Here is an 18,538-nt window from a genome sequence, read left to right as displayed (position 1 = left end):
GCTTCCCTGGTGGCGCAGTGGTTAAGAATCCGCCTGCCAATGCAGGGGACACAGGTTCGAGCCCTGGCCCGGGCAGATCCCACATGCCGCGGAGCAACTAAGCCCGTGCGTCACAACTACTGAAGCCTGCGCGCTGTGCTCCGCAATAAGAGAAGCCACTGCAGTGAGAAGCCCGCGCACCGCAACGAAGACCCAATGCAGCCAAAAATAAAAATAAATTAAAAAAACAAAAAACAAAAAAAACTGCCAGAGAGGAAAATTCTAATGAGGACCCTCATTAAATGGGTCTAATGCCCAGTAGCCAGTGCCCCCAAGTTCAAGTCAAGGACACATTAGCAGGCGCAAGAACAAGGCAGGAGCGTTCTTGCTCTTCTGCAAAGGGCCTCACCCTTGCGGATGCCACCATGTGGGGTGTCAGGCACTGGCAGGCCAGCTGTGTCTGGCGCTCTGACGTGTGCCACGGCTTTCCTGTGGTGCCCTTGTCCTCCTGGTGGCACAGAGCGGCTGCATCCCCTGCCCCGCAGAAAGGCCTGTGTTTTTCACCCATAGGAACGCGAACACGAATCCCGATGACAATTTCCAGCTTACAATGGCCGGACCCCTAGGAAAATCTCAGTGATAAAAGGTACTCGTGTTTGTGTCAAGAGAAACCGCACACCCAACCTGAAAAGCCAGTATCAACAACCAAAATGACAATGGAAAACTGCACAGCAGAACCCAGCAAGTATAATGTGACCCAACAGGGCTCCATAGGGAACAGCATGGAGCGGGGTACAGCAACGATGAAACGAGTGTATTTTTCCAACATTAAGGAAACGTCCTCAAAGACGGAGGCAGATCCAGAAAGGTCTGTGCGTTCTCTGTCCCAGCTCCTGGCCCGTCCCGGGATGCTCCCCATGACACAGAGTCTCTGATTTAGGCTTTAAAAAAAGCTTCCTTTTCCCTCTCTCTCCCACTCTACTCCCCACCTGCAACACAGATTAACCAAAGAAAAGTGATCAGACTGAAAGAATATTTATCGAGTGCCAACTGCATACACTGTACCAGGGGCTGCAGGATGTGGGTGAGCAGAAATGCAAACTCCCTGCCCTAGTTCAGCGAGCGCAGCCAGGCCAGAAAGGTCCAGGGAGGGTGTGGCAGTCACTGGGCAAGGGCGGCCGCAGGGCTGCGGGTTAGGGTTAAGGCACAGTGCCCGGCCCTTTGCAGCTGCCGCAGAACCTCTACCCGTTTGATTGGCCCGTTGAATAAACAGAACTTGTGATCATTTGTACGCATAGAAGTAAACCTCCCTTGACCTGTTAAGCCCCCTCTGACTTAAACAAACAAACAGCTTAAAAAAAAAAAAAAAACGTAAACAAAATATACATAGAGTAAAATACACAAATCTTAAATACACAGCTTGATGAATTTTGACATTTGTCTACACCCATGAAACCACCACCCAGATCCAGGTGCAACTAACCATGAAGCAAACCAAACTGGTATGCTGCAGAAAAATGCAGAATAGAATCTGGTGGATCTCTGATACGCCTTTTTAACGTTGTTTTATTGCTGATCTTGATTTTATTTTGATGTTTAGAGATAGTTTACTCTTTTTTTGGGAGGGGAGGGAGTGGGGGAGGTCCACTCAAGCAGGAGCTAGGAAACATTCTCCTAACAGGCACTAGGTGACACTCACCCAGGATGGAATATTCTGCTTGTTTAATCTTTCAGGATCCCTAACATCTAAGAAATGTTTAAGAAAACATTCAGGCTCCAACCTAATGCTGCCATATATTTGCATCCTTCCTGTTTAGAAAGGGGTGTGAAGCAGCTCAACTTTCATATGGAATCTGGGTGCTTTCTCACGTATAACACCGCAGACTTAATCCCTCCAACTTTTATTTTTTAATTTTTTTGCGGGCCATTGCTTTTCCTGGGAGAATAGCAAATGATAGACAATGTTATTTTCAGGTCTTTTTTTTTTCAAATTGAAGTATAGTTGATTTACAATATTGCATTAGTTTCAGGTGTACAGTATAGTGACTGAGTATTTTTGCAGATTATACTCTATTATACATTATTACAAGATAACGGGTATAATTCCCTGTGCTGTACAATATATCCTTGCTGCTTCTCTAGTTTATATTGGGTTGGCCAAAAAGTTCGCTCGGGTTTTTCCATAAGATGTTACAGAAAAACCCAAACAAATTCTTTGGCTAATCAATATACAGTAGTTTGTTAATCCCATACCTCTAATTTGTTCCCTCCCCTCTTCAACCATGAGATTCTTTATGGTGGTTAAGGATTAACAAATGCTCAAATCTTAAGCACTTCCTATCTTATACTATATAACACAGAAAAATATTAGCATATTAATTCACACAGTAGCCACGGCTTTCCGTCGGTGTATGACCCCTTACAGGGTGTTTGTAGTAAATGCTACGTTTATATGGAACATTATGATGGTCGGGTAGTAGCCTAAGGAAGCAGATGCGCCGTTTCTAACAGGAAGCGTAACACAGGCTGCTGCTGAGGTCACAGGGCAGCGCACTCACTTCCACTCTGCCTGCTAGGGCAGCTTCTTAGCTTACATATGATTTTTCAAAGTATGTCAAACTTTTAACATCTATATATAAAATTGGGAGAATGGAGAACCAGGCAAAAAGGGGATCCCAAAGGTGGGGATTCCCGTTTCCCCACAGCACTTTTTCTTTTAGGATATTTTGTAATTTATTTATTATTTATTTATTTATCCGCCCTCCGCCCAGCACCTTTAACGGCCACTCCCACCGTCACTCTGTTTGGAGTGGCTGCTTTTCCTCGCCTGCTGCGGTTTATCAATTAGCATCCCCCTCACTTAGTGCCACAAGTGAGCCCACGTCTGTGGACTTCTGCCCACGTCTGATTATCCTTCCAGATGCACAGAGCTTTAGTGAAACATCGCGTACAAAGGCAAGCCTGTGTGCGGGGTTCCCAGAAGCTGTGCGGGCCCAGGAAAGACCCCATGACTTTGACAAGGTCACTTCTCATTCTCCGCCTTGTTTTCTCCACTTGTAAAACCCAGTGCTGTCCTCACACGTCCTCACGGCGCCCTTGAAGCTTCAAAGGGAAGCATCGTCCAATCTCTAGGTTTCCCTCTTCTGCCCAAATGCTGACGGCTTAGTCCCCGCAACCAACTAAATCAAGGAATTCTTGATGGTTCACAGCAGGCACGGACAACTTGAAAGAGTTACCTGAACTTTTTGGCTTTAAACAGTACGTGAAGTTTAAAAATAAACAGCAAACAACAGACAAAGAACCTCACTGAGTTCAGGGCTGAGACGAATTTTTCCAGCTTTAGGGACAGTGTGGACAGAGTTTCTGTGCTGTTTTCATGCCCTGACACAGGGGGAAGCCATGCTTGGAGTTAGTGGCCTCTTTGGGAACGATGGCAATCAGGAAAGCTGCGGATCCCATGATGTAAAGATGCGATTTTTATCTCCAACCATCTTTTCTGGGGTGTGAAGGGTTAAAACCAGCAAGGCGAGATTGTGCTTTTGTACCCCTTGAGCTTCTGGCTTTTTTAAAACCTTTAACCCTATCCTCTTGGCAGAAAAGGGGACCTGGCTGTGAACTCGGCATCAGGGCCGACCCTTAGTCCTCCTCTGGGTCTAACATGATGTAAGAAATGTAAATGCTCTGGTTCATCCAAATAGGGCTTTCCAGCAAAGCCTGGCTCAGTGCCAGCACCCTTCCAGAAGGGAATAACCTTCAAACTCCGGCCCCATAAGGCTGCAGACAGCAGAGTCCCAGGCCCGATATGGAGTTACAAATCAGTTCTGAGTTGATGGATCTTAATCCCCTCCCTGCCTTTGAAATATTTATCAAGATATGACAGACCTACGAGGATCCTGACAAAAATGACCTTTCCCGGCAGAGAGAACATAGCCTCAGGCCGGGGAGAAGCAGTCAAGCCAGCTGTCCACCCAGGTGGTGAGAGTTTGGAATTTACTCAGCCCTTGTGAGTCCCGCGGCCTGTGCCTACTTCCCTTGGAAAAGAGAACTGAAACTGGTTAAAAATAGTTCTTCTCCGACCCCACCAGCCCTCTGCACTGAAGCTCCGGAGAGAGCCCGGGGTGCAGTACCCATGCCCACAAACAAGAAACAGCGCTCGATAAAGATGGATACGCGCTCTGTTTCTGTAAATAAGTTCATTTATATCATTTTTTTAGATTCCACATATAAGTGATATCATACAATATTTGTCTTTCTCTTTCTGACTTACTTCACTTAATATGATAACCTCTAGGTCCATCCATGTTGCTGCGGAAATAGACTCACAGACACAGAAAACAAACATAGGGTTACCAGAGGGGATGGGGGGGAGGATAAATTAGGAGCTTGGGATGAACAGATACACACTACTATGTATAAAATAGATAAACAACAGAGACCTGCTCTATAGCACAGGGAGCTATATTCAATGTCTTGTAATAACTTATAATGGAAAAGAATCTGAAAAAGAATAGATACATATGGTGTACATATATGTGTATGTATATGCATAGATATGTGTGTGTATGTATATATAGCTGAATCACTTTGCTGTACACCTGAAACTATATTGTAAATCAACTATACCTCAATTAAAAATAAAAGGTTAGAAAAATTGATGCGTAGGAACTCCTCCTCTCTCCAGATGTTCTGCCTTTCCCACCTCCCCCTTCTCTGCAGGAGTAAACTAATCCTTATTCCCGGAGCACTTTGCCCTCTCCCGATCGTGCCCCTCTCTCCTTGCCCTTGGCCACACTCCTCTTTTCCCAGCACTGCCTCCCTGCAGCCCCCCCAAGCTCCCCGAGGGTCTGCTCACCCAGAGGTCACCTGCACCTAGAGGGAGGGGCTGCTCCGCGGATAAAGGGCTAATAGGGAAGTAACCACTAGAGGGTGACATAATTACACACAAGCGGCTTCCTGGGGCCTGAGCGAGGCCAGAGTCGGCCGGGCGTCCCGCTGGAGGCCCGGAGATGGAGCCTGGCGTCAGCACGTCACCCCAGGGAGCACACTCACAGCGGTGCCCGCAGGCTCCGCCCTCGCAGTCTCTGTCTGTGTCTCATACACACACACACACACAGACCCACTTTGGCAGTCTACCAACCAGGGCCTTAGGTGTTGCACACGAAAGCCACCCCTTGTCATGGCCCATGACCGTTCATGGCGGGGTCAGCATCTCAGTCACCGGCAGCGGCTGCTTTCATGGACCCTCCTCGTTTGGTGTCGCACAGAAACTGCACCCTAGCCAGGTGGGCTGACAAACTTACATACATCCTCAGGGCAGCGGAGCAGTGATTTAGAAAGTGGCTCTAGGTCTAGACCATGGCGTTGAAATCCCAGTTCTGTGGGCCGGATTGTCTCGAGCACTTACCTCTGTGCCGTGGTTTCCCCACCAGGAAACAGAGGTAGTAATGGAACCTACTTCACAGTCATGTAGGTGGACCTATGGGAGGAACAGCTGAGTCATACTCGTAAAGACCTTCAAAGAATGTCTAACACACAATAAATGCGCAATAAATACCAGGTGTTCTGGGGACTTCCCTGGTGGTCCAGTGGCTAAGACTCCGCGCTTCCACTGCAAGGGGCCTGGGTTTGATCCCTGGCTGCGGAGCTAAGATTCTGCATGCTGCGTGGTGCAGCCAAAAAAAAAAAAAAAAAACTAGCTATTTTCACGACGGCCAGAGGCCGTACTAGGGGGTTCCGTGCATTATCCCGCTCAATCCTCACAAAGCTCCCAAGATAAGAAAATCACTAGTCCTATTTTACAGACGAGAAAACCAAGTCTCCAAGTGATGAAATAGCTCGTCCAAAGTCACAGAGCTGATACGTGATAAAGTCAAGGTTTTGACCCAGAATCTGTCTGACTAAAAACCCACGTTCTATCAGTACATCACGGGGAAAACTTTGGACTTCACACCAGAGACTCAAAGGCAAAAGATGGTAGGGGGGGGACATAATTATTTTAAATATTATTTGTATTTTACTAAAAAAGGAGAGACTTCAAGAAGTATAATTTCACAAAGTTTTAAATCAGGAGAAGGAAAACCGGGGGGTGGGAGGTTCTGGCAGCACCTGGGAAACCCGCTGGACGTGCAAATTCTCAGCACCACCCCCCCCCCCCAGACCTCTGACTCAGAGACCTTCGAAGTTACTCTGATACACATGCAAGTCGGAGAAGCCCAAGAAAGCATGAGAGTTGGTGATGAAAACCTAGGTCGGACGAAAAAGGATGGATGTGTGTCTGGCAGAGTCTGGGACTGTCTCCTGGTTTTCTGAACGGAGCACGACTCTTCCCGGCTCAGGGAGGAGAGAAGGAGGGGCACAGAGACAGGGGGCTCCCCCCATGTGAAGGGCCGTCTCACCACGCTCTTGCGAGTTTGCTGTTTCCGCTCCTTTAACCTGCGCATTTCTTAAAAACAGGAAATAGCATTTTTAAAATGTTTAACTGTCAGTAAGGATGTATCTGTACAATTTGGGGGCACATCCATGTGGGGCTTTTTTTGATGGTTCATTTATAAAAGAAAAAACCAGAACAGTGTTTATTAGCTCCCTCCTAAGGGCCAGGTTCCCACGAGGGCCCTCCCTTTCCCCTGCGTGGTTTTTCTCAATGAGTTCTCACCACAGTTCTGTGACAAGGAGTGACTTTTCATTTTACAGATGAGGAAATTGAGGCTCAAAGCACTGAAGCCACGCTGCCGGAGGGCACGCAGCCATAATGGAAAAGCCGGGACTCCAGTGCACAACTTGGGCTGCAAGTCTGGGGGACACTTAACTCCTCAGGACACTGCCTGGGGAACAGCCCTGTGTCAAGGGGCCTCGAGTCACGGGCACCTAGGGGAGCCCCCCTCAGACCTGGGCCATCCCAGGGGTCAGTCAATGTCTCAGTGGTCCCCTTTCACCCCCCCCCCCCGCAGTGTGTGAGGCACCAAGCTCTATTGTCGGGCAAAATGAGGAGAAAGACAGCTGATTTAAAATAATTTTTTCCCAAGGCAATCTCTGTTCTAAAAACAGTAGCAAAGTCCAAACCATGAACTAAGAATTTCTGACTTCAGATGCCAAATTCCAGTTCCGGATAGACAACAGTTAAAATAAAGTTTCTTATTCTTGAAAGAGAATAAAGAGAAAAAGCTAAGAATTCTTTGAAAAGGTGACTCTTTTTGGGGGGTCATGTCGCACGGCTTGTGGGATCTTGGTTACCCAACCAGGGATTGAACCCGGGCGCTCAGCAGTGAAAGTGCCGAGTCCTAACCACTGGGGCGCCAGGGAATTCCCTGAAAAGGAAATTTTCAATATTCTTCAATACTGAAGAATCAGAACAATGTATGACAATGTATGTTTGCTATTATGGCATTATTTTTTCCTAAACTAGTAAAGTAAAGCCAGCCTGTTCTCTAAATAAATTTCCACCCTATGTAATGACTTGCCTCTCATCAACACTATTCAAATTCGAGGCTTCTCTGTAGTGGTCCTCTAAACTGAGAACATTTTATTTATAACCATCACTCCATTGGCACTTACCCCACTGATAATACGGAAACTATTTCGTAGCGCGTTGCCGGGTCCTGAGTCCTAAGAAGCAGACATACCCTCTGCATCTTTGTCTACTCCAGGGCACAGAGCCGTGCACACCAGCTGTAGGAACATTTCCTGAACCATCACATGATTGAAAACCCACCTTCTCAAGTGTTCAGTGCTTGGAAATGGCTACATTTACAAGATGGCTTGTTTTATTTTAGGGTTGTCATAGCTACCTGCTTGGTAACAAGTACCTAAGGTGTTTGTTAATATTAACAACTAATAACTGATACTTGGGGTTATTCGATCAAAGTATTTCTAATCCTTTCGTCGGGCGCCTGAAAATACGAAGATATATGTTAGGCTTCCCTGGTGGCGCAGTGGTTAAGAATCTGCCTGCCAATGCAGGGGACACATATTCAAGCCCTGGTCTGGGAAGATCCCACATGCTGCGGAGCAACTAAGCCTGTGCACCACAACTACTGAGCCTGCGCTCTAGAGCCTGCGAGCCACAACTAGTGAAGCCCGCGCGCCTAGAGCCGGTGCTCCGCAACAAGAGAAGCCACCGCACCGCAACGATGAGTAGCCCCCGCTTGCCGCAACTAGAGAAAGCCTGTGCACAGCAACGAAGCCCCAACGCAGCCAAAATAAATAAATAAATAAATTTTAACAAATAAAATAATAAAATAAATAAATTTAAAAAAAAAGAAAATATATGGTACGGTTAACACTCAAAAGTTGCAAACAACAAATTTCAAATGCAGCCGCATTTCCAGTGTAAAAGGAGGGGGTGTCCATTCATCCGGGGGCGATTATTAATAGCACCCCGTCTCTTTCGCATGAGTTTTTCCAGTTTGTACATGAAAGGGCCCAGTCATCCTCAGGAGAGGGCGCCAGCTACCCAGACCTCAAGCCCTTATTTTTATTGGGGTGGATAAAGCCCTTGTTTACAGGATAGAACGAACTAAAAATCTGGGAGAGAGTAAACAAATATTTCGGGGTGTTCCAGGAATTTGTTGACGTGAGGACAATTTTCACCTATTTTTCCTATTTATTTACATCTTCATTTCACAGTGTTGGTTCTGTTTAAATCTTTTCATTTTTAATTGTGGTAAAATATATATAACGTAAAACTTACCATCTTAACCATTTTAAGGTGTACAATTCAATAGTGTTAAGTACATTCACATTGTGCAACAAATTTCCAGAACGTGTTCATTTTGCAAAACTGAAACTCTGTGCCCCGAAACAGCTCCCCTCCCTCAGCCTCTGGCAGCCACCCTTCTACTTTCTGTTTCTGTGATTTTGACTATTCTACATACCTCTTATAAGCGAAATAATACAGTATTTGTCTTTTTGTGACTGGCTTACTTCACTCAGCATGATGTCTTCAAGCCCCCTCCATGCTGTGGTGTGTGACAGGATTTCCTTCCTTTTTTAAGGCTGAATAATATTCCATCGTATGGATAGACTGCCTTGTGTTTATCCATGATCTGTGAGGGACACTTGGGTTGCTCCTACCTTTTGGCTGTTGCAGATAATGCTATGAACTTGGGTGTACAAATGGTGCGTCTAGACTCTGCTTTTATTTATTTTTGGTATACGCCCAGAAGTGGAATTGCTGGATCATAAGGTAGTTCTATTTTTAAGTTTTTGAGGAGCCTCCATACTGTTTCCCACAGCAGCCGTACCATTTCACATTCCCATCAACAGCACACCAGGGTTCCAATATCTCTACCTCCTCACCAACACTTGTTATTTTCTGTTTTATTCATTGCAGCCATCCTAACGGGTATGAGATAATATCTTATTGTACTTTTGATTAGCATTTCCCTAATGCTTAATGATGTTGAGCATCTTTTCACCTGCTTGTTGGCCACCTGTATGTCTTCTTTGGAGAACTGTCTGTTCAAGTCCTTTGCGCATTATTCAGTCACGTTGTTCTGTTGTTGTTTCTAGTTAAATCTTCTCTTTGCAGTCAGTGAATCAAGTCCTCACTACGTCTTACCTTTTCTCTAATCAAGAGGTGCCCCAGGATACTCTCCTGCTAAGAATTACTTAGGAATAGAGAGAATGTGGCCTTGAAGTGGGGAAGTAGTTGGAAAGGCACGATTTTATAAACCTCAGATATCCATTGTTACTGGTGGTCCAGAAAAGTTTTGACATGTATGAAGTCTTTCGTAAAGAGATTATATAATTGTTATCGTTCTCATTCACTTCAGTTCAACCGCATTTACAGAGCGCCTACTGCGAGGCATCCATTGTGCCATGGATACATTAGAGTTAACATAAAACACACACAACATGTTTTAACTCCTCTGATCCAACGCCCACCAGCTAGACTCTGGGTCACTGTTTCTGGACACCTACATTCTTTTTTTTTTTTTTAAATAAATCTATTTTATTTTATTTATTTTTATTTTTGGCTGCGTTGGGTCTTCGTTGCTGCGCACGGGCTTTCGCTAGTTGTGGTGAGCGGGGGCTACTCTTCGTTGCAGTGCGCGGGTTTCTCATTGCGGTGGCTTCTCGTTGCGGAGCACAGGCTCTAGGCACGCAGGCTTCACTAGTTGTGGCACGTGGGCTCAGTAGTTGTGGCTCGCGGGCTCTAGAGCACAGGCTCAGTAGTTGCGGCACACGGGCTTAGTTGCTCTGTGGCAGGTGGGATATTCCTGGACCAGGGTTCGAACCCGTGTCCCCTGCCTTGGCAGGCGGATTCTTAACCACTGTGCCACCAGGGAAGCCCTGGACACATATATTCTTGAATGAGGAGTTTAAAAGCTACGGATCTCTTCTGATCTTTCCTGCCTCTCTGTGTGAGGAAGCATACATCTTTTTTTTTTTTTTTTTAATATTTATTTATTTGGTCGTGCCAGGTCTTAGTTGTGGCTCGTGGGCTCCTTAGTTGAGACATGCGGGCTCCCTAGCTGTGGCATGAGAGCTCTTAGTTGCGACATGCATATGGGATCTAGTTCCTGACCAGGGATTGAACCCAGGCCCACGGCATGGGCAGCGTGGAGTCCCAACCACTGCGCCACCAGGGAAGTCCCAGGAAGCATACATCCTTAAGTAAGCCTGATCTTTGGGTTGGGCCTCACAATTTTCCCAGGCCCTACCCAGATGAAAAACACACCCTATCTGAAAAACCAGTGTCTTTAAAATTCTTGGTAAAGTTTTAGAGACTCTGTACACAGGGCTATCACCTCTGCTTCTAAACAGAATTTCAGAGCTCATTCAGAAAAAAACTTCACCTTGGTTGCAAGCTGTTGAATCATATACAAAAGTCTCAACCTGGGCTCAAAATATGAGTAGCTGTCCACAGGACCCTCTACATTGATATACATCTTCTCCAGACCACCAGTCTCTGGTCCATAATTCCCTCCACCTATTTTTGTGTCCTAAATCACAGCCTAAACTGAAACCCCCAAGAAGCCAGTGCACGTGAAACTATCCCTACTCTCGGGGTTGCATTAGGAACAATGCAAAATGTCGGGCTGAGACAGGACTCAGAGAGGCTCATGGTTTCCCAGAGGGTAACTGTTGAGAAGATCCCTGGAGATTATCCAGTCAATCTGCCCTAGTGAAACACAAGGAAACTGAGCCTCGGAAAGGGGAGACACTTCCTCCATGCCCCAGACTCAGCAGAGGGCTAACCTGATGCCACTCTGTTTCCCCACTAATGTGCATTTTCTAAGATACCTCTTGATGTTTATTCTCCTGTTTATTGAACGTGAACACAATCATATCGCTGAAAATCCTTGTCATATATGTTTGAACGCCTTACATAAAAGGTCCTGAATTAATACCATTCTAGAGTTAAACTCAAGAAAAAACTTCGCGAAAGCTAGGAGCAGGTGGTCCACTTCTCGAGAAAGTGCTTCCGGGCACCTCTGAACTACTTTTCAGACTTGAGAGCAGCAGCGAGTCTGGAGGAGGGACACGGCTAACTAAGCTCCTTCTCTTCAGGTCAGCCCCCCCGCCCCCCACTGGTGGTCTAGCACTTTGTTTTGTGATAAGGAGGATTAAGGTGTTGTGGATTAAGACCTTGATATCAACACAAACACATCTACATCCACAGAACAACAAAAAAAGTCACTTCACGTAGCGTGTAAGGTAAAAGTTTGGGCAGCAGTGACTGAGACCAGTGTATGCCTAGATACAGCCCAGGAGAAGAGTGCCAACCCAGGTGCAGCCCAGAATTGAGACTCTCACTGCACAGCACATTTGGAATCCTCTAGATGACCAACACAACCCTACATGATTCCAGGAGGGTTATAAAAATCTCTGGGCCTTGCACCACGTGCATGTGGGTGAAGGATTTTGCTTGTGCATTTCCTGATTTAGGAACAGGGGAGGTGGGTGGCAGTCTAAAAAGGTATTATGTCTATTACCTATCTGTATGTACTTGGCCCGCTACTGGTCTCCTGGGCAAAAGAGAAGTAAGTGGCCAAAAGGAAACCTCATATACTGAATATGGAACCCAGTCAAAACCTTGTTCAGGTTCTCAAAGAATCAATGAAACCATTCTCCTTTTTTGATAGCTGAACCAGATTGTCTTGCATCTTGTTGTGTGGATCCACAAATTCCTTAAAAACACAGAGGGTCATTTTTCTGGTTCCAAAATTCTTGGTTTGAAGGTAGTTAAAATGAAACTCTTTTGAAACCCTATCCTCTGAGTGGGCATTTAAGACCCAGGAGCCACGCTCTAGACTGGAGCATTCCATGGTTCCAGAGAACACAGTTTGTAAACGAACAGACATTTGCTGGAGCACCTTAAACCAAGCCCAATCGTCACTCTGTTTTGTCAAAAAATAAAATTGTATCGGCACATACGAACACACTGACTGTCGGCACAACTGGGCCCTTCATCGTCTAAGAGGTTGACAAGAAAGAAAGCGGTGGCGGTAAGGGTTGAGGGGAGGCTGCTCCCTCCGGGCGCGAAGCAGGCGGAGGCGACGCGGCGCAGCCCAGGGCTGCCGGCCGAGTGCGGAAGCGGACGGAGTTGTGATGGAGAAGGAGCCGAGGGAGCGCACTGGCGGCGGTGTCTGGAAACACCCGGAACATGCTAGAAGGAAGTGGTAATGGCTAGATTCAGAGCGCGCAGTGGGGGAGGCCGTGCTCGGCTAAGGGACGCGCGGGTAGTCCTGAGTTTCTCCCCAGTTTAGGGCACAAGACTGGAGAGAAAAGAACCGTGGGAAGCCGCCCACTGGGGAGGACCGAGGAGGTGGCTGCACAGACGCGCGGCGGGGCCCCGGGGACGGAGGCGGGGAGGAGAGCGGGGCGGTCACCGAGCAGCGGTCCGGGGAGGAGTGTCTTGCGGGAGGATAAAGGGAGCGGGCGGGAGGCTGGGCCGGGAGCGCGCGGGGAGGCCTCGGACCCGGCGGCGCGGAGCCTAGACGCGGGCCGGGCGTGGCCGGCGGCTCCTTGCGGGCGGTGGAGGCGGCGGAAGCGTTGGCGGCGGCGGGCCCGGCCGGCGCCCCGACGGCGCGCACAGGGTTAACCCGCGGCGGGCCGGCGCTCGGTTTCCAGGACAACGCCGGCAGTTCCGGCGCGCAGGCTCGTACCATCGCGCGCGCGCGGGGGAGCGCGGGGGGCGGGGGCGCGGAGGCGCGGAGAGCAGCGGGTCCGGCCCGGACGCCCCCGGCGCGGCCGCCGCTCGCCCCGGGTCGGCTCCGCGCGCGCGCTCCGTGCCGGCCGGCGCTGCCCCGCGCGCGGACGCGGGGGCCGAGCGCGCGCCGGCCCGAGGTCCCCCCGCCGGGGCGGCCGAGTGCGGGCGGCCCGCTGGCAGCTTTGAAAAGCGGGCGAGGACAAAGGCGGCCGCAGCCTCCCGGCGCCCAGCCCGAGCGCGCAGCCCGGCCCGCGCGGCGCCGGAGGATGCGGCCGGGGGCGCGGCGGCGGCGGCGGCGGCGGGGCGCGCGGGGCGGCGCGGGCCGGGCGCGGTAGGGCTGAGCCCAGCGAGGGCCGGGCTGCGGGGGCGCCCGCCCGGGATGTGAGCGCCGAGCGCGCCGGGCGGGGAGGGCGGGCAGGGCGGCAGGAAGGACGCGCGGACGGGAGGAGGAGCGGCGCCGAGCCGGAAGGCGGGAGGCGCGTCCGTTGGGCCCGCGGCGCGGCCGGCCAGCCGCCTCGTCGCTCGGGCGGGAGCGGGGCCCGCGCCTCCTCCCGGGCGCCGCGGGGAGGAAGATGGAGACGCACATCTCGTGCCTGTTCCCCGAGCTGCTGGCCATGATCTTCGGCTACCTGGACGTGCGCGACAAGGGGCGCGCGGCGCAGGTGTGCACGGCCTGGCGGGACGCCGCCTACCACAAGTCGGTGTGGCGGGGGGTGGAGGCCAAGCTGCACCTGCGCCGGGCCAACCCGTCGCTGTTCCCCAGCCTGCAGGCCCGGGGCATCCGCCGGGTGCAGATCCTGAGCCTGCGCCGCAGCCTCAGCTACGTGATCCAGGGCATGGCCAACATCGAGAGCCTCAACCTCAGCGGCTGCTACAACCTCACCGACAACGGACTGGGCCACGCGTTCGTGCAGGAGATCGGCTCGCTGCGCGCCCTCAACCTGAGCCTCTGCAAGCAGATCACCGACAGCAGCCTGGGCCGCATAGCCCAGTACCTCAAGGGCCTGGAGGTGCTGGAGCTGGGCGGCTGCAGCAACATCACCAACACCGGCCTCCTGCTCATCGCCTGGGGCCTGCAGCGCCTCAAGAGCCTTAATCTCCGCAGCTGCCGCCACCTCTCGGACGTGGGCATCGGGCACCTGGCCGGCATGACGCGCAGCGCGGCCGAGGGCTGCCTGGGCCTGGAGCAGCTCACGCTGCAGGACTGCCAGAAGCTCACGGATCTGTCCCTGAAGCACATCTCCCGGGGGCTGACGGGCCTGAGGCTCCTCAACCTCAGCTTCTGCGGAGGCATCTCGGACGCAGGCCTCCTGCACCTGTCGCACATGGGCAGCCTGCGCAGCCTTAACCTGCGCTCCTGCGACAACATCAGTGACACGGGCATCATGCATCTGGCCATGGGCAGCCTGCGCCTCTCGGGGCTGGATGTGTCCTTCTGTGACAAGGTGGGGGACCAGAGCCTGGCTTACATAGCGCAGGGGCTGGACGGCCTCAAGTCCCTTTCCCTCTGCTCCTGCCACATCAGCGACGACGGCATCAACCGCATGGTGCGGCAGATGCACGGGCTGCGCACACTCAACATCGGGCAGTGTGTACGCATCACGGACAAGGGCCTGGAGCTGATCGCCGAGCACCTGAGCCAGCTCACCGGCATCGACCTGTACGGCTGCACCCGCATCACCAAGCGCGGCCTGGAGCGCATCACGCAGCTGCCCTGCCTCAAGGTACTCAACCTGGGCCTCTGGCAGATGACGGACAGTGAGAAGGTCAGGTGAGGGCGGCAGCACCAACTCCCCCGGCCCCGCCCTGTTCGTCCTCCTGCCACTGCCGCGGCCCCCCGCGCTCACTCGACACGCACACGTAGACCCAGAGCATTGCCGCGGACGCGGTGGGGGCCGTGACGCGGAGCCCCAGGCTCGTCCTCCCCTCCCCCTCCCCCCCGTTGCGTCCGGGGTCCCTCCGCCACCCACACCCACACCCTCTCCTTTTCCCCGAGGATGCGGAGATGGACTCGCCACCCACCAGCCACTCCTCCCAGCAGGGGTTTGGAGAACGGATTGAGCTACTGTATCCCCGCCGCGCTGCATTTGGAAACGGGGGGTGGGGAGTGACCAGTCCTTTCAGCCCTGGGGAGTTGGGGAAAATGTCTGCCTTCACTTAAGCTTTCATTTGAATACTGTGATCTGGTTTTTATTTCGAAACGTATAAAAGCAAACCCAACTACAACGGCCTTTTCACCCTTCTTCCACTTCGTAACTAATCGCAGTCTCTCCTCATCAGTCCTTTGACAGTACTCTGCCACTCACGCTCATTTCATTTGTATTGTCTTTCTTTTTTTATTTTTTGAAGAAAGTTGACATCATGGTCTCTTTTTTTTTTTCTGCTGAGTATAGTCTATATATTATATATATATAAATTATATATATATATGTGTGTGTGTACATATATATACATATATATATATATGGGTGTGTGTGTGTGTGTGTATGTCTGGCTACCTCGTTTTAGTTTACTTTTTTCTCTGAAGCCCTGGAGTTCTACAAGAGAGATATTTTGAGACTGAAACATTTTTGTGCCTAGACTGGAAAGATGCCCATCGGGTTTGTACATCTTTTTTGTTTTGGCTTCTTCCCAAACCCCATCCACCCCGTGTATCCCACTTCACATTCTGGCTCTGCTTTCCTTTTTCTCCTTGTCCATAGGGATTTGAGGGCCCAGCCGTGATCCTAAATCTTGACTTAATTTATAGCACACATGTGTGGGAGACATGAGAGTTGGACTGTTTTGTTTTTTGGGTTTTTTTTTGTCTGTTTGTTTGAGATGCAGATTGTGTCTTGAAAATGATGATTAAATATGCAGATTCTGCCCTGCCCTCACCCTCTTGCAAGTTTCCCCACGAAAAGGTCACACAGCGAGGGTTCCTGTTGGGAGCAGAGGAGCCGAGTTGGCTTCCAGAGCCCCCGGGGCTGTAATGTGAAGGGAAGGAGACTGAAATTCATGTCTTATCTCTGTTCTGTTAATAAAACGGGAGTTTGTGGGTTTTTAAAAATTCTGTTTCTAAATGGAGGAGTAGATGCCTTTCTTTATTTTGATGGGGGTTGGGACTTGTGGCTTTAAAAAAAAAAAATCACTTTTGTGTAGGATGTACATTTTTGTTGGATTTTTTTTGGTTTATTTTTTTTTAGAATCCTCCACAGCAACATGCGAGACCATGGAGTTAAAGAAACCCAGAGACCTTTATCAGTTAATTGTACTGTTTGTGAATTTGTATAAATAATAACAAAGATCCTCTTAAAACATTTATATTCTTACAGTAAAAGGTTAAACTGATATTTATATAATAAAAGAGGAAATATGAAGTATGTTTTTGAAAAAAAAAAAAACCAAAAACAAAAGCCTTGTATCTGTGCATTATTTTGAAGGCAGTGTGTGTTTGGGTCCAGGCCACAGTAGGAGGTGCTGTTTTGCGTGTCTGAAGTAAAAGTATAAGATGCAGAGTTCCGTGCAGCCTGTGTGGTGCGAGCTCATGGTGAAAAATTTATCCTGTATAAGGTTCACCACTGACATCTACATGTTTTGTTGCTAGAAATGTGATTGGAATGGAGATTTATATAATTTCTGGTTCTGAACTGTCAACAACATGGAAATTTAAAGAAACTGAACAAAATGAAACTTCTTCTTAAACCAGATTTGTAAGAGTCACAGTTTCACCAGGGTGGCCAGTTTTTCTCTACATGGATATGAGATCTAGGGGTGATGTTCAAGAAATGCGTCCTGAGATGTGGAAGTGGGAAGAAAGATGGGTTTCTTGACCCTGAGGGGGTGTGGGGAGGCTGCGAGGGGGCGGGGAGGGCGCCAGGGCCATTGTTGGGAAAGTGAAGGGCGCTCAGTCACGCGGACTGAGGCTCAGTGTGAGCCGTGGGGCAGGGCGGGGGCGGGGGCGGGGGCCCCTCCTTAGCATTCCCCGCCAGCCCCGCCAGCCCCGCCAGCGCCGCCGGCTTGGAGCACTTTCCTGGGGGCGGGGAGGTCGGCCTGGAGTTCTTGCACATTTGCATTTTAAGAAGGCGGCCACTCGAACCCTGGTGAGGGTTCTTAGACTGAATTGGGGCTGAATACCAACAATTCCAGCAAAGAGCGCCCTTTGGTAGACAATAACTAAATCATCTGACAGCCTGTGGTTGGGCTGTGGAAACGGAAGTGTATAAATGCTCCAGCAGTGGGGTTTTTCATATTCCTGTTTCGCAGAGGTCTGTCTGTCTTGTTTCTGAGGTTTTTTTTTTTAAAAAATACTGATCCCAGGAAGAGCCGATAAGAATAGCACAGAACTTTCCTGGATCAACACCTCTTTCCAGGAAGAGAGCTAGAACCAGGTTTCTCTTGGGTAAGACTGTTTTGTAAAGTTTCCAAGCTTGCTGTACGGGCCTGTCACAAAAGCTGCATTGTTCCTTCTTGGAGAGCCATCACAAGTGGGTTTAATGGAGCCTGACACTAGATCCATCTTCCTTTTCTTTGGGGAAGGTGTGGATCTCTTTCTTCCCTCTTACGTTACAGTGCTTACTGCCTGGAAAAAAAAAAGAAATGTGTGAACCCCAGTAAGAAGGGACTCTGAATCAGGGTCAGCTTTCTGATTTAGCATTTGCCTCTACAGCGCGTGAAGCTTCCACAAGCTGTGAGTTCTTAGGCTGTTTTTCTTCTTCCAAGAGATCGTGTGGCTGTGCAGATTCAGTCAATAAGAATCTGGGCAGCTCCTAAGTCTTAGGCTCTGTGCTCACCTCCTTCATTTAATACGAAAAGTAATCGTACCAACTATAACTAGAAGGTTTTCTGCTTCTCTGCTTTGTCTTGGTTTTTACTTTAAAGGTTAAATATAAGCTTGACTCAAGGCTAGTAAATTACTGTTTGGAAGTTAAGATCACGGGCCTGGTGTCCTCATCCTGAACTGGGCCTAGTTGAGAATGTATCTGGAGTGTCTCGGGAAAGATGAATAAACCTCCTTGCATCAGTCAGAGGTGACCGCTTATCCCTCAACCTTTTTTGACAGAAAGAAAGGAATCAGGGTTGAGAACCAATGGTGTGCTCTGCCTGGTACTTGAAAATTTCTCCTAGTCCTCAAAGCAACCTGCTGAAAGGTACCTTCTTTTCCAGATAAGAATACTGCTCGCCTAAAGTCAGCCAGCCACTAAGTCCAGCCCCCTTCCACTCCAGGAGAAGGATCAGCTACTGATCGCACCTTGGTTTCCAGGAAGGCGACCTCCCAGAAGCGAGTGGTGGCTGTCTGAACCCAGGATGGACAAGCTCAGGCCAAGGGCACCACTTGGAAGGGAGTAAAAGTGGATTTGGCCTCACCATACCTACAGGAATGGAAGGAAATGCTTTTAAAGAATAGAGGCACTAAGAACATGAGTG

The 18,538-nt window shown here is 49.6% G+C and overlaps 2 protein-coding genes across 2 annotated transcripts in view; one reads left to right on the top strand and one right to left on the bottom strand.

Annotated features, from left to right (window-relative positions):
* WNT5B (Wnt family member 5B) overlaps positions 1-18,538 on the bottom strand; it is a 91,523-nt gene that overhangs the window by 29,017 nt on the left and 43,968 nt on the right. The gene's annotated exons all lie outside the window — the stretch shown is intronic.
* Positions 13,474-16,509, top strand: FBXL14 (F-box and leucine rich repeat protein 14). Its single transcript, XM_061204936.1, has one exon. The coding sequence runs from the start codon at positions 13,705-13,707 to the stop codon at positions 14,905-14,907; it is 1,203 nt and encodes a 400-aa protein (XP_061060919.1). The 5' UTR covers positions 13,474-13,704; the 3' UTR covers positions 14,908-16,509.

The sequence above is a fragment of the Eubalaena glacialis genome, chromosome 11 (genome assembly GCF_028564815.1).
Source record: "Eubalaena glacialis isolate mEubGla1 chromosome 11, mEubGla1.1.hap2.+ XY, whole genome shotgun sequence".
NCBI lineage: Eukaryota > Metazoa > Chordata > Mammalia > Artiodactyla > Balaenidae > Eubalaena > Eubalaena glacialis.
This window is presented reverse-complemented; position numbering and strand designations above follow the sequence as displayed.

Excerpts from the sequence above, each read along its gene's own strand:
- FBXL14 (XM_061204936.1), top strand. The coding sequence starts at position 13,705 with ATGGAGACGCACATCTCGTGCCTGTTCCCCGAGCTGCTGGCCATGATC.